Raw genomic sequence first — 27610 nt, forward strand, 5'->3', positions numbered from 1 at the left:
CAGAGGAGCGGAATTTGTGGGCTGGGCTGTAGATGGAGAGAAGGGAGGAGAGGGAGGAGGAGGCAAGATGATGGAGAGCTTTGAAGCCAATAGTAAGGAGCTTTTGCTTCATGTGAAGGTTGATAGCCAACCACTGGGGATTTTGGGGGAGGGAGGTGACATGCCCAGAGCATTTCCATAGAAGATAATCCGGGCAGCAGTGTGAAGTATAGACTAAAGTGGGGAGAGACAGGAGGATGGGAGATCTGAAAAGATGCTGATGCAGTAATCCAGTCGGGATATGATGAGAGATTGTACCAACAAGGTAGCGGTTTGGATGAAGAGGAAAGGGAGGATCTTGGCGATGTTGTGAAGGTGAGACCGGCAGGTTTTGGTGATGGCTTGGATGTGTGGGGTGATCTGCACCTTTGTTTGTTATTTATTAACTCTCTGTTCTCATCATTCATGTTTGTTTTGTCATAATCTAAGATACTTCCCCCATTCCCATCCATTGCCTCCCCTTTCAGATTGTAAACACCTCACGGGAAGGGTTGACATCTTCGATTTCATTGCTATTTATTAAGAGACTAGAATAGTCACAGCACTGTGCTAAGCTCTTGGATAGACAGGGAATCCAGTAGACAGGGAATCCAGCATGGCCTAAATGACAGTGCATGGGCCCAGAAGTAAGAGGATCTGGATTTTTACTCTGGATCTGCATGAACCTGCTGTGTGACCTTTGGCAGATCACTTAATATCTCTGTACCTCAGTTCCCTCATTTGCAAAATGGGGATTCAGGACCTGATCTCCCTTCTACTTATTCTGTGAACCTCAAGTGGGATCTAATTATCTTATATCTAACCCAGAACTTAGAACAGTGCTTTGCAAATAGTGAGTACTTAATTATTATCATTACCCCCTTCCTTGTTCTATAGTCATTTACATTTCCCTCTGAGATCCTTAGAATCACAGGTTCTGTTTTGGAGCCAAAAGGCTCAGTGGCAGGAGCCAAAGCAAAGGGAAGCTGGGCACTTAAACTAAAATTCCTGGACAAAATGGCACCTGTTTTCCAGATGTGTTTTGGACAGATGAATGACCATCTGAAAACTGGATGGTCTGATAAAAAAGTGGACAACCTGCTACCTTAGCCAGCACTGGGGAGACTCCAAATGTTGGTAGGCACAATTAAAGCAGTTCCCATAGGGGCTCATATAGTAGTCCCTTAAGCACCCGCAGAGGCGGATCGTAAACACTTAGAGGACAGAAGCTATTTCTTCTTTTTCTATTACCCTCCCGGTGCCAAACACAGTGTTCTGCCCATTCAGGGCACCCCATCAATACCATGGATAGCTTGTCAGGCCATGATATACAATGCTACTTGATAATAATCTAGCAACAGGGGAAGCAGTCAGCCTTCATTATCTAGTGGCTACTTACAAAGAGATCCAGGAAACAGATCACTCCCCTTCCCCACTAACCCCAGGCCAGATTCCAAGGGTTTGAATACCAGGGGGAACCCTGCTATAAATCGGGGGGTGGGAACTGTCCCATGGCTAATCAGGAGGGCAAGGGGAGCAGATGCTGGAATGGACAGAGCAGCCTTGGTTTGGCTGGCTCCCCGTGCCAGATCTAATAAAATGACCAAAAGTCAGGGCATAATCCTGACGAGAAAGTTGCCTTCAGGCCAGCCGCTGGCAAGGCCTGGGCCCTGGGTGAAGCTCACTGCCTTCCAGCCTTCGGTCTCCATGTGTTTCCTTGACAGGACTGGGTCCGGGAGCCAACTGGCAGGGCTGAATCCATGTGCAGAGGAAGGAGAGTGGCGCTGCCAGCGTTCAGTGACAAAGGAATGTTTATAACAGGCATGCTGACAGCTGTCCGAGTGCCCCGTTTATTTACAAAATGTTAGTTAAATTACTGACAGTTGGCACTGCTGAGGCAGAGTTGGGAGGAAAGCTGATATATTACTGGTTGAGCCAGGGTTGGATCCCAAGCTGCTCTTCCCCCGGTTATTCGTTTGAATTGTTTTCTGATGTTGAATTTATTTGGCGTTTATTGATGCTTCGGTTCATTTGCTGGTCACTACTTTAAGAAGCTCTGGGTTGCCCCGGATGGAGAACAAAATCAAACATCTCATGCCTGCAAGTGAACTCGAGAGGTCATTTTATCTAGCACACAGCCTAGTAGTCCCCGCTAGACTGTAAACTCTTTAGTGGCAGGGAATGTCAGTTTATGGTTCTATTTTAGTCTCCCAAGACCTTAGTACAATGTTCTGCACACTGTAAGCATTCAATAAATATAATTGAATGAATTAATGAGTAGTACCGTGAAGCAAATCCAATTTTATGGACAGAGATCCTCATGTTTGGTGCTTGGCACATAGTAAGCACTTAACAAATACCAATATTATTATTATTATCCTAGCCTAGGCCCCGTCCCTGGGTGGGATGAGGGTCTGGCCACAACCCCTGACCATCCCACAGATGTCTCATTTACCCCTAATTTTCTGGGAGCTGGAATCCTGAGTCCTGAGTCAATGAGACACCCTTCCAGTTACCTGTGCCTAACAAAGGATTCCAGTTCCTGGGCAGAGGCTAGAGAGTATTTTCTGCTTTCTCTCTCAAGTGTTTGCAATTTATTAACAGACTTACAAAGGTATTTGAAGTCCACCAGGCTTTTAAGGGGAAAAATAAAACACCTCTCTCCCCTTCCATCCGAAATTCTAAACCATCACATCCAAACTGTTCCTTTGTCCTTCCATGGTTTTTAATAACCCTTTTCCCAGAATTTTGACTTTTACTACAGAAAGAGCCTGGGCCTGGAGACTTGAGAACCAGAACATCCACTGTCAGTGCAAGTGCCTAGTACAGTGCTCTGCACACAGTAAGTGTTCAATAAATACCATTGAATGAACAAGAAGCAAAATACAATGGGTACTCAGTTCCCACCATGCCACTTTCCCAAGTTCAGTCTAGAGGGACTCATCGGGCAGATTTTCCCTAAAATTAGATCCTGACTTGGAGAACCAATCATAATAATAATAATTGTGGTATTTGTTAAACTCTTACTTTGTCTCAAGCACTGTACTATATGCTCTGGAGGGGATACAAGCAAATCAGGTTGGACACAATCCCTGTCCTCGTGGGGCTCACAGTCTCAATCCCCATTTTACAGATGAAATAACTGAGACACAGAGAAGTGAAGTGACTTACCTAAGGACACACAGCAGACAGATGGAGGAACAGACCCCTAACCTTCTGACTCCCAGGTCTATGCCACACTGCTTCCCAGAAGGGGATGGGGTGGAACTGTCAGATCGTAAATCAGTGTCTTAATTGGAGGAATCCACATAAGGGTTACCTGGAAGGTTTTCATTTATCATGGGCATTGTAGATTAGCATGCCACAAACCTATCACCTACCCTTTAGCATCTCAAACTGGCCAAGGGCCATTTTGTGATTTTTCAGATAGGAGAATGGTTGTGGTATTTCTTAAGTGTTTACTGTATGCAGAGCACCATAAGCATTGGGAAAGAATAGATGGGTGGGAAATAGATGTCTATCCAAACTAAGACCCCTTTTCCTCTGCCCCCCTTTCCCTCCCCATCACCCTGACTTGGTCCCTCTGCTCTACCCCCCTCCCTACCCCATAGCATTTGTAATATATGTACATATTTTTAATACTAATTCTATTTATTTTTATTAATGTCTATATATCTATATTCTATTTATAATGATGCTACTGATGTCTGTTCAGTTGTTTGGATGTCTGTCTCCCCACTTCTAGACTGTGAACCTGTTGTGGGCAGTAACTGACTCTGTTACTGAATTACTGTTGCTCTGCACACAGTAAGCGCTCAATAAATATGAATGAATGAATGAAGGAATGAATACAGTTACTGCTCCTTAGGACCCTGACAGTCTAAGAGGAAATTGGCTGAGAGGTCATTCCTCTCTGCATCAGTGCTTCAATCAAAAGTGAGTAACCCTTCACTGGGTTTGTTAAGACTTGTTCTGCTATTCCTTTCAGTAAGCTCCTTGAGGGCAGGTATTTTCCTTATTGTACCACACAGTGCCTAGTGCATTCTGGGACTTAGAATATGTAGAACAGGAAAAACATCTTTTTGTTTCTCTTATGAGGCACTAGTACTTCCTAATGATGGCTTGGCACAAAGTGATTCCCTTCTCTCTGCCAAGGTAGGCGTACATTGCAGCAGAAGGGACTTAGGTTGGACACAAAGAGGAACTTCCTACCTGAAAGGTCATACAGATATCAGCACATGATCCCATAGAGGCCGTGAAATCATTTTCCAGGATTTAGTGACTTCTTCTGTAAAACCTTCCTTCCATTCTGTCAAGACCTCTGGAACTTTGTTCCCTGTTTTGGGTTTGTGCTACTGTTTCTCTTCTAAAGAGTCCTTGATCTTCGTTTCTTACACTATTAATTTGGGACCTATTCTCCTTGGAAAAATTATAATCACATACATTTGGCCTTCCAGCAGGAAGTTTCATAGCTCTGAGCAGAGTGGCCAGTTTGCATTGTTGGTGCAAAGAGAAGTCAACTCGGAGGCTCTTTGATCAGAGAAGAAAATTCAAACTGAATATAAAGCTCTTCTCTACCTTCACCTGTTCCAGTTCTCTGGCCCTCGAATGCCTTGAATCCCAGACTCTTGTCTCTCTAGAAGCTGGTACAATCATCATCGAAGCTGCCCCCACCATCAGAAACAAGATCCCAGCGTTGTCTCTTTGTGTTGGCTGACACCTCTCAGCCTTCTATCCCACACCCTTGGCTAATTATATATTAATGGCATCTAGCAAAGCAGCTCCATTTTCAATACAAAAGCCAACCCCAGGGGCAAGGAAATGTCAAAATGAATGTTTAATATGGTTGGTATAAAACACCAAGGTGAAAATTGCAAACAGAAAGGCAGTTCCGTTAGGGGATGGTAAATGCTTGCATTCTCATTTTCTCAGCAGACACAGTGTGTGGTCCAGCGGAAGACTGGTTTGGTTCCTGAAAGCAGGCATGAAGTGTGTGGCTCTCAGTCAACTCTTTGGCTTAAACTGTACCTCTCTGTTCATTCCAAATATATGTAGATTTAAAGATACATGGACAAACAGATAAACACACACACACACACATCCATTCATTCATTCATTCAATTGTATTTACTGAGCACTTACTGTGTGCAGAGCACTGTACTAAGCACTTGGAAAGTCCAATTCAGCATCAAAGAGAGATAATCCCTACCCACAACGGGCCCACATTCTAGAAAGGAGGAGACAGACATAGAAGTAAGTAAAGAGGCATCAGCAGCAGCATTATAAATAAATAGAATTATAGATATATACACATCAAAACAAGTATACAGGCATGATATGCATATATATATATATACACATGTGCTGTGGGGTGGGGAGGCGGGTAATAATAATAATAATAATGTTGGTATTTGTTAAGCGCTTACTATGTGCAGAGCACTGTTCTAAGCGCTGGGGTAGATACAGGGTAATCAGGTTGTCCCATGTGAGGCTCACAGTTAATCCCCATTTTACAGATGAGGTAACTGAGGCACAGAGAAGTTAAGTGACTCACCCACAGTCACACAGCTGACAAGTGGCAGAGCAGTGATTTGAACTCAAGACCTCTGACTCCCAAGCCCGTGCTCTTTCCACTGAGCCACGCTGCTAGGGAGCAAGTCAGAGTGATGGCGATGGGAGGGGGATCTGAGGAATAGGGGGGCTTAGTCTGGGAAGGCCTTCTGGAGGAGTTGAGCCTTCAGTAGGGCTTTGAAGGGGGGGAACACCCCCAACACCACCCCCACACACGCACACACCCACACACACACCGTGAGCTCCTTGTGGGTAGAGAATGCGTCACGGTCACCTAGGATAGTGGCTCACATCAAATGAGCACTCAATAAATGCCATTTCGGTTACCCAATCAGATAGTTTCTGCCCATGTGACCTCCATACACTGCCCATCCCCTTGAGGGCATGTCCATGGTGGTAGCAGGAAAGGGGAGGGGTGGGGAAGAGTCTTGGATTCCCTGGGAGCAAAGGCAGACCCATGCATCACCTGACTTGGGCTGCCGCTGCCGTGGGGCTGCCATCCTCACCCCGCTCTCCTCAGAGATCAGAGCCCTGTTTCCAGCCCCCCTTCATCCCCTCACCCCCAGTGCCATGCATCTGGGAGTCATGCAGCAGGTGGAGTTCAGCCGAATCCTCGCAGGGTGCCCCCTTCCCCTTCTGTTTCCTACTGCTGAGCCCTGCGGTGGCGGCATGGACCCCAGTTCAGATCCCCTGCATTCTAGAGACCAGCAGAGCTCCAGGCCCGGTACCTCACCTTCACCCAGCTTTCAAACCCTGGACCTGGCCCGTGTGCCGGCAGTGAATCCGGGACGGCCACCAGGAGGAGCAGAGGCTGATGATGGTAACCACTAATTAGCTATGGGAATGGATTGATAGCCCAGCAAACAAAGGAAGGCCACAGAGGATTTAGGTCGGTGTGCCACACCGAGGGAGGGATTGTGCAAATGGACAAAAGCTGTAAAAGACCAGATTGGTAGGCAACATGTGCTTAGTGGACATGATGAGGTATTTGTTAAGCTCTTACTATGTACCAAGGACTGTTCTAAGCACTGGGGTAGATACAAGGTAATCAGGTTGTCCCACTTGGGGCTCAGAGACTTAATCCTCATTTTACAGATGAGGTAACTGAGCCACCGAAAAGTGATTAAATCTGCCCAAAGTCACACAGCTGATAAGTGATGGAGCCAGGGTTAGAACCCATGACCTCTGACTCCCAAGCCCGTGCTCTTTCCACTAAGCCAAGCTCATGTATTGAGGCCTTCTGGTAGAGAGGGAGCCACTTGGACTGTTATGAACTGCCGTTCGGGTGTTTTTTATGTTACATTCCTCCAGGGAGTGGTAGCCACTACTAATCCTCGCAGTCAGTCATATTTATTGAGCACTTGCTCTACACAGAGCACCGTACTAAGAACTTGGGAAACTACAACACACTTGGGAGAGTGATCCTTGCCCACAAGAAGTTTACAATCTACAGAGGGACACAGACACTATAAGAGATTAGGGGCAGGGGAAATAGTGCAAAAGAATATTTACCTAAGTATCACGAGGCTGAGGTATCAAGGAATTTTAGGGGTATACAGCTAAATTCATAATCCAAACAGAGAAGGAGACAGATGAGGAAATGAAGGGCTTAGTCTACTTCCGCACACCCAGTGCCTAAGTTGAAAGCAGCATGGCTTAGTGGATAAAGCATGGCCTCGGACATGAGATCTAATCCTGACACCACCACTTGTCTACTATGTGACCTTGGAGAACTCACTTCACTTCTCTGGGCCTCAGTAACCTCAACTTTAAAATGGGGATTAAGACTATGAGCACCATGTGGGATGGGGACTTTGCCTGACCTGATTAGCTTGCATCTACCTCAGTGCTTAACACTGTGCCTGGCACAGAATAAGCACTTGACAAATTAAAAAATTCACAATGCACATGGTAAGCGCTTAACAAATACCAACATTATTATCATTATTATTGTTACTAAGCAGTGGGGTAGGTGAAATATGAGCAGGTCAGATGCAGTCCTTGTTCCACAAAGGGTTGACACTCTGAGGGGGAGAGAGAATAGTTATTTAATCTCCATTTTACACTTAAGGGAACTGAGGCACAGCAAAGTTAAGTGACTTGCCCGAGGTCACACAGCGGACACATGGAGAAGACGGGATTAGAATTTAGGTCTCCTGTCCTGGGCCCTTTCCATTAGGCCACACTGCTTCTCACAGAGGGGAAGACTATAGTGATGTTAGTAGACAATCTCCAACCTCAAGAATCTTACAGACTAGCAGAGCAGACACAGATGTGGCTTATGCATGTTGTTATATGAGAATTGATGTGAATCAGGGTTAACAGATGAAAACTCCAAAGGACTGCCTACCCCCTGAGAATTTTCATCCTGCCCCAAGATGATCTTGGATTCCTATCTTGCTCTTCCTTAGAGTCAATCCCAGTCACTATTTTGAACTGCAATTCTCCACAACTCTCTTGGACACTCTGAGTGTCTGCACATTATCTGCATAATTCAGGCCTGAAAACTATACTTTGATTAGAATCACATGCTATTTAAACAGACAATTTTGTTTCTTTGTTGGTTGGTTTGTTTGTTTAACCTCCTATGTCCAGAGTTTAAGAAACTGCTTATTGGGGAGTAATAAATTATGCAGGCAATTTAGAGACAGCATATCCTAGTGGAGAAGGTGAAGCCTGGAAATCAGAGAACCTGTATTCTAATCTCAGCTCCACCTCTTGCCAAATGTTTAATCTTGGATAAATTACTTAATTTTGCTGTGCCTCAGTTTCTTCAACCGCAAAATGGGGATTCAATATCTGCGTTCCCTCCTATTTAGAATGTTAGCCCCTTGGGGGACCTGGTTTCTTGTATCTTCCCCAGTGTGTAGTACAGAGTACAGTATCTGGCACACTGTAAGCACTTAAGTATCAATATAATAATTAATAATAATAATAATAACCCATGCAGTGAGTTTCATGGATAAGAAAATTTTCTAGAAGGCTCCAACCACATAATTGTGCACAAGATCCCAGAGATCATGAGATCCTACTCCACTGGAGATCAGCAAATCAACAGGTGGGCTTGCCAAGAGATTTTTGCTTCCACCTGTTGCATGATGATGATGATTATGGTACTTGTTAAGCACTTATTCTGTGCTAAGCCCTGTTCTATGTGCTGGGTAGATACAAGTTAATCAAATTCACTGGGGAGGAAAGTGTTGGTAGTGGGAGAATTGCGGCCCTGGAAGGCGGATGTCCCAGGTTCTACTGCCGGCTCTTCACCTGTCTACTGTGTGGCCTTGGTGTAGTCACTTAACTCCCTGTGCCAGTTTTCCCATCTGTAAAATGTGGATAATAACTCCTGAACCCTACTTCACAGGGTTGTTAGAGAGAGCACATCTCTACCCCAAGGCTTTCCGTGACAAAGCCCTCATTTCCTCTCTTCCTACTGTCCTATTCCTAGAGAAGCAGCATGACTTAGTGGAAAGAGCCCAGGCTTGGGAGTCAGAGGTCATGGGTTCTAATTCTGGCTCCACAAATTGTCAGCTGTGTGACTTTGGGAAAGTCACTTAACTTTTCTGTTCCTCAGTTACCTCATCTGTAAAATGCAGATTAAGGCTGGGAGCCCCACGTGGGACAACCTATTTACCTTGTATCTATCCCAGTGCTTAGAACAGTGCTCAGCACATAGTAAGCACTTAACAAATACCATTATTATTTTTATGACTCAGTCTGTGTTGCCCTTGCACTTGGATTTGTTCCCTTAATCACCCCTCCCTAAGCCCCAAAGCACTTATGTACACATCCATAATTTATTCATTTATATTAATGTCTGTCTCCCTCTTTAGACTGGAAGTGCATTGTGGGCAGGGAACATGTCTACCAACTCTGTTATATTGTACACTTCCAAATACTCAGTATAGTGCCCTGCACACAGTATGCCTACAATAAATATGATTGATAGATTGATTAGGATGGACACAGTCCCTGTCCCACTTGGGGCTCTCAGTCTAACTGGGAGAGAGTACGAGTTTATTCCCCTATTACAGCTTAACTAACTGAGGCAAGGAGAAGTTAAGTGGCTTGCTCAAGATCACACAGCAGACATGGGGAGGATCTAGGATTAGAAATTTGATCCTCTGACTCCTAGGCCCATGCTCTTTCCACTAGGTCACACGGCTTCTCTGCTTCAACTAAGGACTTATTCTAGTCTTTCCTGGGATTGCATTGTTGTTCTGGCTCTCAAATCCTCCAACCAATTCCTTCTTTGGGCAACCGAGTGGAGGTTACCAAACTTCAGTGCTGGGAGGAAGTAAGGTGAAGCAGTGTCTAGAATGGGGCCCCCCAAGGGGTTCAGGGCATGGTGAATTCTGGACCAAGGAAACATTAAGATGGGAAAGAAAAGGCATCCCCCTAAATAACTTGGAATTTACTAGAAGGGAAACGGGGTGGTCTAGTGGACAGGCACCGGTCTGGGAGTCAGAAGGTCTGGGTTTGAATCCTGGTTCCGCCACTTGACTGTTCTATGACCTTAGACAAGTCAGTGAACTTCTGTCTCAGTTACCTCACTGGTAAAACGGGGATTAAGACTGTGAGCCCCATGTGGAACAGGGACTGTGCCCAACCTGATTACCTTGTATCTGCCCCGGCACTTAGTACCGTGCTTGGCACATATAAGTGCTTAACAGATACAATTAAAAAGGAACTCTAAGTATAAAAAAGGCCTTAAGATGATTCCTTTGACTGTAGGCGCTTTACCCTGCTTTGGTGTCTGCAGGCTTAGTAGACCAGTTTAGCCTTAGGTCAGATACATGGCTCAAACAATGGTATTTGTTGAGTGCTTAATGCATGTAAAGCACTTTTCTAAATCAGTAGGTAAGTACAACACAGTTGGTAAACAAGATCCATACTATTGTGTGAATGGGAATGCACTGAGGATACAGAAGGGAGGGAGATTAGAGGGGGGAGATGAGAGGTTTGTCAGGGAAGGCTTCCCGAAGGAGATTCATTCATTCATTTAATAGTATTTATTGAGCACTTCCTATGTGCAGAGCACTGTACAAAGCACTTGGAATTTACAGTTCGGCAACAGATAGAGACAATCCATGCCCAATGATGGGTTCAAAGTCAAAACAAAACAAAAACAAGACAACTTCAACAAAATAAATAGAATCAAGGAATATACACCTCATTAACAAAATAAATAGGGTAATAAATAATATATTCAAATGAGCACAGTGTGAGGGGAGGGGGGGAGGGGGAGGAGGGGGAGCAGAGAGAAGGGGGGCTCAGTCTGGGAAGGCATGCTGGAGGAGTGAGCTCTCAGTAGGGCTTTGAAGAGGGGAAGAGAGTTAGTTTGGCGGATGTGAGGAGGGAGGGCATTCCAGGACAGTGGTAGGACATGGGCCAGGGGTCGACGGAGGGATAGGCGTTAATGGGGGACAGTGAGGAGGTGAGCGGCAGAGGAGCAGAGTGTATGGGTTGGGCAGTAGAAAGAGAGAAGGGAGGTGATATGAATTTTAGAAAGGCTTTGAGTATTTGGAGAGTGGTCATCTGTCAGATATGAAGGGGAGGCAGTTCCAAGCAGGAGGGAGGGCATGCTCATGGGGCTGGTGGCAAGGGAAATGAGATCAAAGTAGAGTAAGTAGGTGTCAGAGGAGTGAAGTGTGCAGGCTGGTTTGTAATAGGAGAGTAACAAAAATACATAAGGAGAGGGTGAGCTGATAGAGTGCCTTAAAGCTGATGGTGAAGGGTTTCTGCTTGATGTGGAGATGGATAGGTAACCTTTTGAGGTTTCTGAGGAGTGGGGAGACAGACGCATGTGAAATGATTTTTTTAGATAAAAGATCCAGTTAACACAAGCCTGGATAGGGGAAAGGTTGAAGACAGGGATTCTAGTGAGGAGGCTGATGCAGTAGTCGAAGCAGGAGATTTGGTGACAAATTCTTGGACCAGCATGGAGGCATTTTGGATGGAAAGAGAGGGGGATTCTGGAGAGATTGTAAAGATAGAACCAACCAAGACTTTCAGAAAAGCTTCTCTGGATATCTGCTTTCTCATCTGTAGAAGGGGCACAAAATACCAATTCTCCTGCTCTAATAATTATAATAATAATGTTGGTATTTGTTAAGCGCTTACTATGTGCAGAGCACTGTTCTAAGTGCTGGGGTAGATACAGGGTAATCAGGTTGTCCCACATGAGGCTCACAGTTAATCCCCATTTTACAGATGAGGTAACTGAGGCACGAAAATTAAGTGACTTGCCCACAGTCACACAGCCAAGTGGCACAGGTGGGATTCAAACCCATGACCTATGACTCCCAAGCCCAGACTCTTTCCACTGAGCCACGCTGCTTCTCTAATAGACTAGGACCCTCTATGGGGGCAAGGGCAGTGTTTTTATCTTGTATCTTCCTTAGCACAGTGAAAGCCACAACATAAGCATTTAATAAATATCATTACTAAAAAGGAAACAACAATATAGCTCTTCTGTGCGTTCCTTTGGTTTGAAGACAATGCTGACAAAAGTGTGTCTTTGAGAGGGAAACTTTCTCACACTTGTACACTTTGCTCATAAAAAGATAGTAGGGCCATTTTTCTGGACCTTTGCCCCTAGGTGAGCACTGCTCTGCCACCAATGGTTAAAAGGGGTATGGCATGTTCATTTATAGGCTATTTGTTAAGTACTCATTATTGCCAAACACAGTTCTAAGCACTGGGATACAGCTGGATACAGGTTGGGTATAGTTCCTGATGTCTTAAGGCTCCCAGTCTAGATGGGAGAGACTGGCCAAATTGTATATTCCAAGTGCTTAGTACAGTGCTCTGCACATAGTAAATGCTCAATAAATACTATTAAATGAATGAATGAATCTGAACCACTCCACCACAGGGTACTGGGGGTTGGAGTATTTTGTTCAGTTATTGCCTGGATCATTAGGGTGGGTTCTTGAACAGAACTCCCACGACTCAATACACTATTCTTTTCACACGTTTCCAAGTCAGAGAGGTCAACTTTTCATTTTGAACCGGGAGGAGAAAAGAGGGAAGGGACTATTTGGGGAGGGTGCTAAGATACAATATTCGGTGGGAATTGCACATGGACCCTGTCTCTCGAGGAGCTCACGGTCTCTGAATAACTGTGATATTTGTTAAATGCTTACTATGTGTCAGGGACTGTATTAACTGTTGGGGTTAATATAATACAATCCGATCTCACACTGTCCCTGTCCCATATGGGCATCACAGGTAAAGTTTGTGGGAGAATAGGCATTTAATCTAATTTTATATTTGAAGGAACTGAGGTCCAGAGAAGGTAAGTGACTTGCCCAAGTAGGCAAATGGAAAAACCTAGGTCATCGGCAGAATTGCCAAGAGACAGGTTCAACAAAATGGAAGGCATGGAGAGGAGGATTTTCCTTCACCACTGGGCCACCTACTGCCCCCTGCCATTCCCTGCCAGTTGATGGGAGCCAGACTGGATGACTTCTGCTCCTGCCACCAACCGGCCCCAAGCCCCCTGCTAGGGGAGCCCAGGATTTGAGGGTGATAGGATGGAAGCCTGAAAAGCAAGACTGTACTACAAAATTGTGAAATCTGGTTATATCAATTAATAATTCTTTGGAAATGCAAAAAAGCTAGCCCTGGTCTTTTAGCTATTGCTGAATGGAAACCGGGAAGAAATAAAGACCCTCCTGGCTCTTAAATCCCAACTAATGCCCATTTGGATCCTAGCCAGGGCAGCCATGTGTCAGTAAAACAAATGCAGGTGTTGGGGCCATTTACAGACATGGGTCTGTCAAAATCTCTCCTCTCCTAAAATTTGTGATATTTCACCAGCTGCTCTCACTGGAAGAATCTCCCACTCTTTAATGGGCTTCTCAGTGATCTGTATCACTGCCTTCTCTGCACTGGGTTTCTCCCATCATTCCTTTCAGGCTCCATCTCTCCCCAGAAGGGCCAGCTTCAGTCATTTAGCCACTCTGAGTCAGGGACAAATGTGCTGCCCTTTTCCATATCTCCACAATACCATTATTTTTCACAGCACACAAAATACCAGGAACAATGTTACTGGAGTGATCAAAAAGAGACATTCCCTCAATCCCCTTGATTCTAAATATTTTATCCAGAGATATTCTTTCTCTCCCACCTTGCTCCAGAACTACTGTGTCCCCTCTCAGGTCCTCCTAAATTAGACCTTTTTTCTAATTTGGGTGGAAGGAGGCTGGCTGCTGGACCACCCCCCGTCACCCATAAAATTTCTCACTCTGAAGCAGTTGTATTTCTTGCTTACCATCTGAAGCTGACCCTACCCTCCATTATCAATTCTCAGGGTTTACTCTCTAGACCCTGAGCTCTTTTGGGGCAGGGAATGTGTCTACCAACTCTGTTGTATTGTACTCACCCAAGTGCTTTGTGCAGTGCTCTGCACATATAGGCCCTCAACATCACTTACTGATTGATTCTCCATTTCAGATCCTTGTACTTATTCTTTCTACTCCTGTACCCTTTCCACTCTGTCTGCCCATTACTCTCCTTGCCTCATTTCCAGCTTTCCTCTCCCATTTCCCAAGTTTGACCATCCTGGTTCACTTCATCACCTGTTTGCTCTCCACAAGCCTTCTCTCTGGCTCTGACTTTCTTGTTCTCTTTTCCAATGCGGTAAAGAAAAAAACTGGAAATCAGCCCATCTGTCTCATTCCTGTGTGTCAATTAAAATAGTGAACATGCAGATACCTCCAGCACAAAAGGTTGTCCTAAATAAGGAACTTTCTGACATTAATGAACAATTTGTCATCTAAGAGATATTTCCCAGTAATTATAGAGTCTTGTGTTATGCCCATTATGGACATGTGCTGATTCTCCATATTTTCACTTCAAGTAAAAATTTGTCTTTTCAACTGGATGAACACTCTCTCTCAGAGGCGAATTTTCTTCTCATAGTCAGTGATGTAAAAGTCATGGAGAGAAAAACAGATCATTTGGAGATTCAGATTTCTCCTTGGAAAGACACTGCTTCTTCTTGTCATTTAAAAATCCACTAAAATTCTCCAAAGAGATTACTGGACTCCCTGATACTTGTTCACTGGGATCTTTTGTGTTCACTGACATGAATTCCAAAAGGTACAGGGGATCAAAATCAGTAGCCCTGCAAAGATTCTGCTTTTATTCCCCATGACACTTTCTCCCCCTTCCTATTACCACTTCTTCCCAGCACTCCTGTTATGCTAGGGAAACGCCAATGCCTGCATCTGACAAACACAAAATTCCCTCTCGATCATAGTATCCCATGGTTACTAAGTAGTGAGAACATAGAGGAAAGACAGAACATATAAGATTTTTCAATTGGCCTTTTGTTTAATTCTCAATCTTGATTTTTTTTAAGACCCTGGCTCCCTGCCCAGTGTTTATTTTCAAAGCAAGATTCAATTTCCCAAGAAGATATATGTAGGAAAGGGAGTGTACTGAGGGTTTTTTTGTCTATGGAGAATCCTGGAGACAGGAGACATAGCCCAAGAGGAGCCATCCAGCCTAGCATCACTTTCCCCATTTTCTCCAATGGCCCAACATTTCCATTCCCATAACACATGTCAAGAGTAAGACCCTCAATGCTTCAGTCTGTGACCTGGAACCAGAAACAGTCTGAAGTGACTGTCCAGCCCTGATCACCTCCAACTCATTCCTTGGAAAACACAATTGCATGACTACTACGAAGCCCTGTCTGATTTTTCTCAATCAGAGAAACTAGATTCTGTGAATAACTCTTAATTTTCATTGGTGGTTGGCTATAGCTGCCAGCTTTTATGTGATGGTAAATAAAATATGTTGCATTGGTGATGTTGATGATGTTAGTGATTATATAGAGGGTGATGATGATGATGATGGCTTCAGTGACCCTTTCTGGACATCTTTTGGAAATCTTTCCCCCAAAAAGTGTCTCTTTTTGATCACTCCAGTAACATTGTTCCTGGTATTTTGTGTGCTGTGAAAAATAATGGTATTGTGGAGATATGGAAAGATGATACGATCCCACTTTTCTCACACTATAAAATGAAATCAATTAGAAAATGATCTGAGCTTTTTATGTTCTTTTGTTTATTATCTAAAAGAAGTGAATTTTATCATCTCTGTCTCCCCCTGTGACTCCTGTCTGTGTTCTGTTCCCAAGACCCTGACTTGGGATTCTGACAGTTGGGAAATGGGGTGGAGGAGGTGGGGCATGGGCAGGTTTGTCAACAGCATGGCCTAGAGGATAGAACATGGGCCTGGAAGTCAGAACACCTGGCTTCTAATTCCAGATCTGCCCCTTGTCTGCTGTGTGACCTTGGTCAAGTCATTTCACTTCTCCGTGCCTCAGTTACCTCACGTAAAATGGAGGTTAAGACTGTGAGCTCCATATGGAAGATGGGGTGTGTCCAACCTGATTAACTCTATGCACTTCCAGTGCTTAGTACAGTGTCTAGAATGTAGTAAGAGTTTTAAAAATACCATTAAAAAAAGGGTTTGGGGTCCAGCTGTGCCAGTGGTCAAATAAAGCAATAGAGCCTTTTGGTACCGGTGCTTTTCACTGCTGTCAGACTCGGTCACTTCCTGGGCAATGATGGGGGTCCTTAAAGGAAAAGGGGTCTGACAAGGTTGGGAAAAAGAACTAACCAACTCAGCGACCAGGGAGGGAAACCTCCCCTCTCCTCAGGAGATTAGATCTTCCAATCTAGCGATCATTATGATGGAGAGAGAGAAGTGGGCTGGGAGCTGCCTATGGCTCTGTCCTCGTGCCCTGCACACCCCATGTTCCAGAGCAGAAGCCAGGGTGGAAAATCAGGCAGCCAAGATGTGGGAGCCCGTGGACAGGGCACCTGCCATCTGCTCTCCCTCACTTAGGCCAAGATGTAAAAACCCCTTCAGTTAGTTCGGGACAACGAGATGCCCTTAAACCAGGTTTTGGACATATCTCCCTTGAGTTTTTATGAGAAGACAATTACTGGGAGGGAAGAAGATAGGGGCAAGCTAACCCATTCAGTCCTCCCCATCAATGGCCTGTTTGAACCTTCAAGCAGATGTGGCAATCCTTTGCTCACTAACACAGCTTTCTTGCATTCTTCGGGCCTGAAATGCCTTAGTTCTGAGGGTTGATTTTATCTTCATGATTTTCTATCTCTGTTGTGATTTGCTGCTATTTACATTAAACACTCAATTTTTTCCTTGCCTTTGAAATTATAAATCGATTCATGCCTATTTGCTAAGGCAACACCAACAGAAAAAACAAAAAACAAAAAAAACTTCCTTAGCCAAATCATTTCCTACTGTTAAGCTGGAAAAATGAACCCAAATGAGTAAACATGTCACAAGATGATGGATGGAAAAGGAGTGAATACAGCAGGACAGACTAAGCATTCCATAAGTCTGTTTGATAAGACCTGGTGGAAACAAGGAGGTGGACTGAGGACCAGGATGCAGAGAGAAGGTCGTTAAAGACACGCCTGTTTCATCTGTTTGATGGATTGGTTCACTGACCACTTCCAATCCATCAGTGGTAATTAATGAGCACTTAACTTTGTGCAGAGCACTGTACTAAGTGATTGGAAAAATACGACAGAGTTGGAAGCCAAATTCCCTGCCCATCAGAAACTTAACAATCAATTTATCAATCAATAGCACTTGTTGAGCACTTATTGTGTGCAGATCCCTGCAAGGAGCTGACAGTCTAGTGGGAGAGACAGACATTAAAATAAATTACAGATAGGGGAGTTAACAGATGTAAGCAGAGGGCTGGTGGGACTGGGGTGGGGAGGGTGAGTTAAGTTCAAAGATAACACAGATGGGAGCGAGAACAGGGTGAGGAGGGGAAAGATTATTCAGGGAAGGCTTCCTGGAAGAGATATGATACTGGTAGAGCTTGGAGGACAGGGAGACAGGTGTTCCTTTTGAATATAAAGGGGAAGGGAGCTCCATGCCTGAGGAGGACGTTAGCAAGAGCTCGATGAGATTGAAACATAGTAAGTGGGAGTTAGGGGAATGAAGTGTGGAGGCTGGGTTATTGTGGCCACTGCCCATTTCAAAACCTTGCCAGATCTACACAGGTCTTGGGATTTTCCTGGGTTGACCTCCTTAGAACCGTGTTTGGCACATATTAAGTGCTTAATAAATACCATCATCACCATCATCATCTCGTCCCAGGCCGCGAGAAGCGGCAGCCCCCATCATTAGCTTTCCTCATGTGGGAGAGCAGGTGAGCTGAGTCTTCATCCCTCCTCTCTCTCTCTCCTGGCCTGGAGACTCTGAGCAATTTATGTTCATAAGAGTTGAGTAGGGAGAACAAGAACAGGACAACCCTTACAACTGAACTTCCTCCAGCCTAGTGGGCCCCACCCTCAACATGCCAGAATGGGAGGGTATGCACCCAGGGTAGAAAAGCATCCAAGAGATGGGGGGTACCAGCTCCCCTTGGACCAGAGGTCATCAGTTAGGGGCTTAAATATAAACTATTTCCTGGTGAAGCTGGAATGCCACTTTTGGTGACTTTTTTCCTTTTGCATATTCAGAATCCCTAGGGAGAAAGCTCTTTGATAGCAGGGATCACTTCCTCCAACTCTACCGTACTATTCCAAGAGCTTAGTTCTGTGTTCTGCATGCAGTGGGCACTTAATAAATACCAATGATGGACCGGGAATAAAACTTTTTCCCCAGGAAGAAAGACATCTTCAGCCTTAAACACACCTCTCCTGTGAAAACTGAAAGAGTTCAGAGTATTTGCATATGAATGAGGCTGACCAGGAAGAAGAAAGTACTAGAATCGACTTGAGATGATTCCTTCCTTCAGGATCACTGAGGAAACTCTGGAAACCACCCCTGTTCCCTAAAATCTTACCCTCAGACAGGGGACTGAACCCTCTAACTTGAATTCTGCCTATGCAGCTGGCATTGATTGGTTGCAGCAGGATGGTGCTCCTCTCCTAGAACCCAATCAAAACTGTCAAGCTAGGGGTATCAACAGCACCAAGTCCAGAGCCAGCTTTTCCTGGGCTGACATTCCTTCTGTAGTCCTGACATCCCTTGGCGCCCCTGCCTCCAGGCCGCCCCACCTCTGCCATCTGTGGGAGGGTCGCAGTAGGGTCATGGGAGGGTCACAGGAGAATCACTGGAGGATTGTGGGAGGGTCATGTGAGGGTAACAGCAGAATCGCTGGAGGGCCGTGGGCGGCCTAACTGGACCATGTCTGTTTTTTCATTTCCTAGGATCAGCAGCTGCAGACAAAGCAGTTAGCTCGGAGGCTGCAAAGTTCCCTCAGACAATGCCAGGAGAGTGTTGAAAGGAATGCGAACTTACACTTCCCAAGCCTTTAGTCTCAGAGCTCAAACAAGGGGCAGATGTTAATTCATGAATCTGGGCGAGGCCCTTCCCCCACCCCAGAGGCAGGAATTATTCCACTAATTTGGAGCAGCTCTGTGAGAGGTCCAGGTGGATGGGAAAGCGGGCAGGGATTCATCCTCCCCTCCCTCTGTCTCACATGTCCACACAGACATATGCAGGAATCATTTATTCTCATGTTAGATTAGCTGGGTGCTGAAGCTGGGAACAACCGGGTCTCCCAGGGCCAGAGCAGAGGACTCTGAATAGCTTAGGACAGTGCTTTGCGCATGATAATCATTCAATAAACACCATTTATTGATTGACCGATGGTGGAGGCTCGGTCCATTGGCTTGTGAAAACTGATCTATCCGCTTCCTTTTCCTCAGTTAGTGGATTGTTCTGCTCTGGCTGTGAACTTCTACAGGCCCCTCCCATAAAGGGTCAAACCAACACTTGTTTCCAGAATGAAATCCCAAACAGAAGTTCTTTAATGGCATAGAAGTTTCCAGCCTCATCTCACTCAAACAAAAAGAGAATCGACTCCTTTGTGGGGTAACATTTAGCCTCAACTGAGATCATTTGGTTTCAGCCTATTCAGATAGGGTTCTGAGATTCGGAAGTCCCGTGGACTCTGTGCTGTATCATCCACTCTCCCGTCAGCTGGCAGGGCCCTTAGAGACTTCCAAGAAGGCAGCAAGGCAGCAGCGGGGTTGGGAGGGCAGAGCTAGGGACTGAGGAAGCCAGAAAAGCCAGTTGTCAATCAGGCGTGTGGAACTCAGGATTAAGTGAAGGGCCAGGGCTCATAAATGACATCAGTGTCTGCCTCATGCTCTCAAACTAAAATGTTTGAGAAAGATGCTCCCTATATAGAAATGGATATTTCAAGCCTCTGTCTCCCCCCAGTACCTAAGCCTTATTAGGATTGTGTCTCCTCCAGGGACTTTCCCCAAATGCACCCTTGTTAACCCTGCTCCTTTTCCATCCTGCTTTGCCTTTGCTCTTGGATGTGTGCTCTTTGGACACTTGAAGTTAACCCCCACTGCATTTGTGTTCAAAGCCATTGTTTGTTTTAGTGTCTGTCTTCCCCTCTAGACTGGGGACTCCTTATGGGCAGGGAGCACATTCTCTGTTGCAGCGCAGGCCTGGGAGGCAGAGGATCTGGGTTCTAATCCCGACTCTGCTATTTGTCTGCTGGGTAACCTTGGGAAAATCACGTAAATTGTCGTGCCTCAGGCTCCTCCTCCATAAAATGGGGATTAAGATGCAACCTGATTATCTTATACATGGCTAGTACAATGTCTGGAGTATAGCAAGTACTTAAATATCATTAGAGAAAACTGTACTTTCCCAAGTGCTTAGTACAGTGCTCTGCACACAGTAAGCACTCAGTATATACCTTTCAGTGATTGATACCAAATCTCTGTGCTGACTCTGTCAATATGCATTTTCACTATCTTATTAGCACAGCAGTGGGAACTCTCCTACAGCACACTCACACTGGAAAAACAACAAATCTCCACTCTTCAGGGGTTTTCCAGAGTGACCAGAGTGTAATTGCCCCATCTGTGAGGAAACCCGAGGCTGTCAGTTTGTGGAATAAAAGGTTGGAACGGAAGCTTCTGGGGAAATATCCTAACTAAATGAACTTCAGAGGTCATAGAAGTCATTCCCCTGTCTCCAGTCCATGGACCATATGAGCCAGGTTCTCCTAGCCTTTAAAGTCTTTGAGGAATGAAATGCTGGATTCATCAGGGAGGACCAGATGGCCAAGCTGGATCAGGGGACCAGCGGACAAGGAAGGAACTGAGTCTCTTCCTTCTGAAAACCTACCCTTGCAGGGGGGCCATATGGAAAGCCCGGCTGTCCCTCCGTTGCCCTCGCAGGTTGCCGGCCTCATGCTGTCATCCTCCTTCTGGCCTGGCCCAGCCTGGCTTGGGCTCCTGGGTGTTTGCAGTCTATGGCTCTGTGTGCCGATCGGCTTCCAAGAACGATCTTCGGCCACCTGTTGGGCCTCGCCTCTGTTCCGCTCGAACTCTGGCACCCTGACAATGGCTCGGGCAGTTTTTCCTCCATCCAAAGGTGGATTTGAGGACTCAATCACTCAGAGGTGTGGTGAGACTCACTCAGAATTCACCCCCATCAGGGACTTGTTTCTACTCAACTCTGGTGCCCTGAACAAGGAAACTACATTAATGGCCCAGTAGATAATGTTAGCCCTCTTCCCAAATGTAATAATAATGATGGAATTTATTAAGGTACATCATGTGCCAACACTGTGCTAAGTGTTGGAGTAAATACTGGGCTAGTCTCTTTCCCTCACAGAGCTTACAATCTATAAGGAGGAATAAGCAGGTTTCTTAACTCCATATGACTGATAGAACTGAGGCAAAGAAAGTGAAGTTGACTCATCCAAGGTCACACTGAATTTGAATCCCAGCTCTGCTGCATGACCTTGGAAAAGTTGCTTAATTTCTCTGTGCCTTAGTCACCTGTCAGATGGAGATTAGATATTGTCTCTGACCCAACCTCCTTAGACTATGAGTCCCATGTGGGACAGAGACTATATTTTATCTGATCTTGACTTTACCCTAGTGTTTTGCACAGCACTGGGCACATACTAAGCGCTTAACAAATACGACCATTTTGATTATCATTTTACTCTCTCCAATGCCTTCCTAACTCCCCTGGGCTTGGCTTCCAGGGAAAAGTCCTGTTTAGCAGCCACGTCAGGGTTGACAGCGTAGGGACAGACTAATGGGAAGGAAGCTGAAAGGCGGAGCTGTCCCAGCCCTGCACTGAGGTCTCTGGATGGCATTGCTATTCTGAACAAGTTAACTCCTAACCACTGGATCAATAACTTCCCTGAGAGTCTGACCCTACCAGCATATTCCAAAGCTAGCAGGAAGGGAAGAAGAAATCATTCTCGAGCTCTCCTCAGGCAGGTCATTTTCACGAGCTCCCAAGGGACTTGACCCAGTGTCACAGAAGAGTGTCTTCCCAGATGTGATGTACACCAAGGCCCTGGGAATACAAAGATCCATACTCATGGGGGTGCAGACACCCAGAGTGGCCTCAGTGGACTCAGTGACGCTGGACCATCTACCCCCACTGCTTCCAGGGAACAAGACTAGGCAAAGAAGGAAACTGACAATCACATTGTGGAGTGGTTTCTAAGTCAAAATTGATAATCTCCAGGACACTTCATGCAATAGTTATTGTCTGCTCATGGAATGGCTAAAGCGTGAACCTCTTCTTGACATCAGTGGTGGACACACAGATCATAGCCAAATTCAACTTCAGGTTCACTTTCTCCTCCAAATTCCCTTCTCAGGAGCTGAGCTCAGCCTCTCAGAACAGTCTAGAAGACCGGGGTCCCTGGAGCTTTACTCTTGGATGATCTAGGGAAAGGACATCACCCAGGGACACCCAGTGAAGAGCTTGGGACAGAGAGGGATCTCTCCCTGTAGTCCAGGATTCCGCCTGAGCTGACAGTTCTACATCACGGAAGGAAATATGGAGTTGGGAAAGGGTCTAGGAGGGTTTGTAGTTGAGACCAGAACCCTAGTTCTACCAAGTGGGGGTTCGATTTTCGCAAGTCCTGGTGTGAAGGAAAAATCACACTGTAGAATTCTCAGTGTTCGACACCACCCACGAGCAGCCAAGATGCTTCTTTAATACCACAGCATCCTGTATCCACACAGCCTCTCAATGTTGAACTCTCCCTAACTCCCTAATCAAGACTCACAGTGAAATGTGCATTGTGGCTGAGTGGGGTGAGTTTTCAGACCCACGCTGCCCATCAGGAGCCTACAAGGGAGAGGGAATTCTGGAGAGAAGGAAATATTGCAGGAGGTGGAAACCCAGATGCATGGGGGGTATAAGGGTGGGTGCTAGAGGGAACATCAAAAGGTCAGTGGCCTCAAATGAAACCAATAAAGCTGCCCAACCTATAGAATTTATTGCCTGGTCATCAGAATTTCTCAGAGGACAGGGCAGAACAGAACCCAACATGGAGCTACATGTTCAGCATACGCTTCTCCCAGAGTAGGGCAAAGGCTGTTCCCAAGCAACCCTACTGGCCAATTTTCTCTGCCGTTCAAACCAATTACCCACCTTCTCCCCACCTCCATGCCCCCCCAACTCTCCTGGCTGGGGGAAGATGCTTGTTGGAAGAGAGAGAATGCATGCGTTTACTCTCCTAGAATTAGACACGACAGGTTGAGGAGAGTGGTACTAGCAAGGTTCTAGTCGCATCTTTAACTAAAATGAACCTAAGGCACTTGGGGCTTCATCAGAACTACTCTCAAGCAACACTGGTCAAATGGTGGATATAGGCTAGAGCAAGGAGAAGAGGCTGACTCAGGGAGCTTCCAGTGTAATGGAAGAGCCAGGAGCTTATGGACTAATGGATGAGAATGGAGCTCCCAGTCATATAATGGACATGATCTGCAGGCCATGTATCCACATAAAACCAAGTGAATGGCTTTCTGAAGAGGAATTTCAGGAAAGACTGGAAAACCCTGAGCCCAAGTGAGTTCCCTGCAATAGCTGCTGTTCTTCCCTCCCTGGATCCAGATTCGCCAGCTCAGTCAGAGACTCAGCCAAACTCCTGGCTTCTGTTCACTCCCACTCACCTATGCTCACTGTGGTAGGAGAGGTTCAGTGGATGGTTGATGGTGGGATGCTCAGCGGAAAAGGGGGTCTTAGAGAAGGTAGGGCTGGAGGAGCAGGAGGTGCTGGGGTTGGGGACTGGGGTCACTGGCCAGACTGTGGCAGGATCCAGCAAGCCAGAAGAACGGGAGACACATCTGCCTGTTCTCTACCAGGAAATGGTATTTGTCCCTTGAGGGTGTCCAGTTCTTCCTCTAATTAAGGCAGGCCAGAGGGAGAAATGAGCATGAAATGTTATTTTTTCTCACTGGCTGGGAGTGGAGGGAGGAGGATGGAGAGAATAGTGAGAGAGGAATTCCCAAATGGATTCTCCCTTTACCCGGCCCCAAATCTGAAAGGATTTATTGGCTGTGACCCTGGTCTAGACCCTGGCCCAACCAAACACCAGCCCCGCAGGGCCAGGAGGATTCCACTCCACCGTCCTGTACTCTGTGACAGAACTGGTCAGACTGCAGCTCTAGGTGCTGTCCCGCCAGCCCTCATGGCCACTGGATTACCCATGTAAGGTGAACCCACTATCCAAGGCCTGTCCAAAAGGTGGCCGGCCTATGAGTCAACTTCCAGCTCTCAGGAAAACCAAACCACTTTCCTCCTGGATGTTACTTTTTCATCTTTGCTTCCTACCCAAAGTCCAGGGCTCTCCCCTGCTCCATGAGGGAGCAAGACAGCCGCATTCTGTCCTTTTCCTTCTTGTTCTTCAGGAGTATCTATGGTCATCACCAAGCTGAAGCCACCAACCACACCTAGACAGGAGGATGCGTCCCAGTGCAGCCACTTCTTTTGCATGGGGATGGGTGTTTTCTGACCCACACACATTTCCCCCCATGGTGAAGTTAGAAACGAGAATGAATGGATCAGTTCAGAATTCCTTCATTTATTCAGTCTTTCGCTCGTATTTACTGAGCACTTACTGTGTGCAGAGCACTGAAATAAGCACTTGGGAAAGTACAATACAACAATACACAGTGAAATTCCCAGGCCACAGAGAGCTTATAGTCTAGAAGCGGGGAGATATACATCAATCCAAATAAATAAACAGTGAGGGAACTGGCTGTGGAGATGGGATTTTCCCAGAAACGCAGGTGTTCACTCCCATAGGACAAAGGGCCATGGGATGCCGGCTGACCATTTTTGACCGTTTTCAGAAAGTCGAAGAAAAACACTATCTTCTCTCCTCCCAATACCATCACAATTCTACGCGGCTCTCCCTGTGACCCAGGACAAGTGCCACCCGTGAGATGACCCAATGCAGTGCCTCAAGGGGCAGAAGCGCAACAGAAACCAGTTTCATGGAGCAGACCTTCCAGTGGTCAGGGTGAGTGAGGCCAAATCTGTCTTCACCATGGAGCAATGCTACCCCTGGTGGATTTAGGGGATGCAGTGGTCAAGTCATTTAATTTGGGAACTTTGGAAAACTTAATTGGAGACAAGCCAGGAGGGGTGCGGTGGGGGGGAGGGGGTCCGATGAGAGCTTCCCACCCCCAGTGGGGTTCCCCAGTAGCTCCCACCTCCTAGCTCCCCCTTCTATAGCCCCCACCGAGCACAGGCTATTCTGTGAGTCCTGATTTTGCAGAGCTCTCTCTAGAGCGCCCGTTCAGCTCCTGTGAAATCCAGAGCTGGAGCGTGCAAAGACTGGAGATTCAGAGAGCGGGTGTGCGGATGTGGAGCCCGACACAAGCTGGACACCACTGCCCAACCTCCCGGCTAGCAGGGCCCTGTGCTCCTCCTCCCAATCCTGACGTCCATTCTCGCCAAGATCACCTCACTCTTGCCCCAGGACTGGCTCCCAGCCCCTGGTGGGGCACTGGCCACCGCTGACTTTGACAGACGGCGAGCAAAAGAGAGGCTGGATTTCGCATGGACATACCACGCCCCTCCCGGGGAGCCCAGCATCCCGACGCCAGTTCCAGATGGGGGGGCGGTAATCGCCCTCCGTCCAGCAAGGCACAACGTCGAGGTGATAAATTCTGATAATGGCGTGGCGGCGGCGAGGCACCATACCGCCTCCGTCCGGTCCCAGCCGGATGCCCCGGGTGCTGGGGGCACAGCCCAAACCCGCAACGCTGGCTCGCCCTCACCCCGTGGGACCACAGACTCTGAAGAAGAGTATCTCCAAGCGTGGTGGGGTCAGCCCACACCTCCCACAGTTGGCGCCACCTCCGCGATGGGAAGGATACACGGGCCTGCTGCTTAGAGCCCTAAGCGTGGGCACTCCTCGCTCAGCAACATCTCCACCCTGAGCCTCAACAGAGTCTCCTCCACCCAAAACTCTTTCCCGGTATCCCAGCCGAGGACCTTAGCCGAAGCCCGCTTCTAAATGCATCGGCCCGGGGCCGGGTACCCGCCCTCGCCCGCTGCCCCTGCCGGACGGGAGTCAAAACTGGCAGAGGGAGCGAGCGACGTTGCCACCGGGCTTCGCGGCATCTCCCGGAACCCTGGGCACTCACTCGCCCGACTCCAGCCATCCTCCCTCTGCCCACCTGCAGGTCCCAGCCCCTCCCCGCTCCGGCCGGCCCCGGGAGGGGGGCTTCTCCCTACCTGAGGGTGGCACTCTCCCCTTGTCGTACGGTCACGTTGTCCATGGCTTTGGGGAAGGTGGCATCTCCGCTGCGCACGGGCACTCCTGCGGGCACAAGGAAGAGCAGCCTGAGAGACAGGACCACGAGGCCCCTCCAGGGCAGGACCAAGCGTCCACCGACCCCCATCCTCGTCGACCGGCGCTGCCTTGGGCCGGGCACGGGAAGGGGGACGGGGGGTGGGTGGCACGGGGCAGAGCCCACGAGGACGGTGCAGGTGGGGAAGAGCCCAGGCTCCTCGGACTCTACCGACTCTACCGCTCCTCCCCGGAATCCAGCCTCAGCTTCCTCTTCGACGGCCGGCCGAATGCCCCCAGGAGCATCCACCGGCCGGTGGTCCCTCCGGCGGGGAGGAGCCCGAGTGCCAGGGCCGGAGGAGGGCAGCGAGGGGTCGAAGGGCGGGCGGGCTGCCCCAGCTGGCGTTTCCAGGTGGGAGTTCGGCCTGGCGCTTGGACCAGGAACCGGCACTCCGGCCCCGAGGTGGCGGGCGCTGGATAGGGCGAGGGCGGGGAGGGGGACGAGCGGAATTCCGTTGCCCCGGAGTTGGGTGGCGATTCTTCCTCTTGAGAAAGAGAGCAGGGAAACCGGTCCCGGCTCTTTCTTTCTTTGTTCGTTAAGTTTCGGAGCGGGGCTGGCCTCCCGCCGGTCGCCGAGAAATGAAGTGGAAGAGGCGGGAAGCCGCCGGGGAGCCGAGGAAGGAAACCCGGAGCCCGGCTCCGGAAAATCCCCAAGTCCCGGGATCCGGCCGCCGCTCCTTCCCCGCAAGTCCCAGGAAGGCCGAGGTGGCTGCCCGCGGGCGGGACCCCGATGTCCCGGGGGGCTGGTCCGGGGGGGGGGGCGGGGATCGGCCTGGGCCGGCGGCCCGCTCGGGGGGCTCAGGGCCGGGGGGGCGGGCGCCTGGCCGGAGCTTCGCCGCCCGACTCAGCGGACGCCGCCCGCCCTTTCAGCATCTCCTCCCTCCCGGCCGCATCCCCGCCGCGCGGCCGCTCCGACTCCCGCCGTTGTCATGGCAGCAGCTCCATCACCGCCCCACGCCTTCGCTCCGGTCCAGGCGCTCTGAGAACCGCTCGGGCTTCGCGCGTTGGGCTCGGGGACGGGAGCGAGCCGAGGCGCGCTCCCTCTTTAACCCCCGCGGCGCCGGGTCCGGACGCCCCGCGCCCGGGATCCATCACCTCCTCCCCACCCCCACCCCCCACCCCCCGACATTAACCCTTCTTCGCCCCCGCGGAGCCAGAAAGCTCCCAACTCGAAAGTTGAGACGTACGATTTAACTCACACCTTTAGGCGGCAAAATCTCTAAAAGACCCATGATGCCCTACCGGTATCCCCAACTCGCTCGTTTCTTCTAAAATCAAACCTGTACGTACATACGTATATGCATACATCTGGATATGTATTATATCTATATTACAAAAGAACCGTTTTCCCATCCACAGTTTTTG

General features: G+C 47.8%; 1 protein-coding gene across 5 annotated transcripts in view; it reads right to left on the reverse strand.

Moving 5' to 3' along the window:
- NTM (neurotrimin) overlaps window positions 1–27610 on the reverse strand; it is a 1126386-nt gene that overhangs the window by 493120 nt on the left and 605656 nt on the right. For 3 of the 5 annotated variants that reach the window (XM_029076000.2, XM_029075999.2, XM_029075998.2), the window contains exon 1: window positions 26131–26307. In XM_029076000.2, coding sequence (XP_028931833.1) covers window positions 26131–26297 — 167 coding nt within the window. In that variant the 5' untranslated portion in view covers window positions 26298–26307. Of the gene's footprint in view, window positions 1–26130; window positions 26308–26417; window positions 26946–27610 lie in introns of those variants that run through there. The other 2 variants (XM_029076001.2, XM_029075997.2) reach the window with 2 other exon arrangements.

This window comes from Ornithorhynchus anatinus, chromosome 11 (genome assembly GCF_004115215.2).
Source record: "Ornithorhynchus anatinus isolate Pmale09 chromosome 11, mOrnAna1.pri.v4, whole genome shotgun sequence".
Taxonomy (NCBI): domain Eukaryota; kingdom Metazoa; phylum Chordata; class Mammalia; order Monotremata; family Ornithorhynchidae; genus Ornithorhynchus; species Ornithorhynchus anatinus.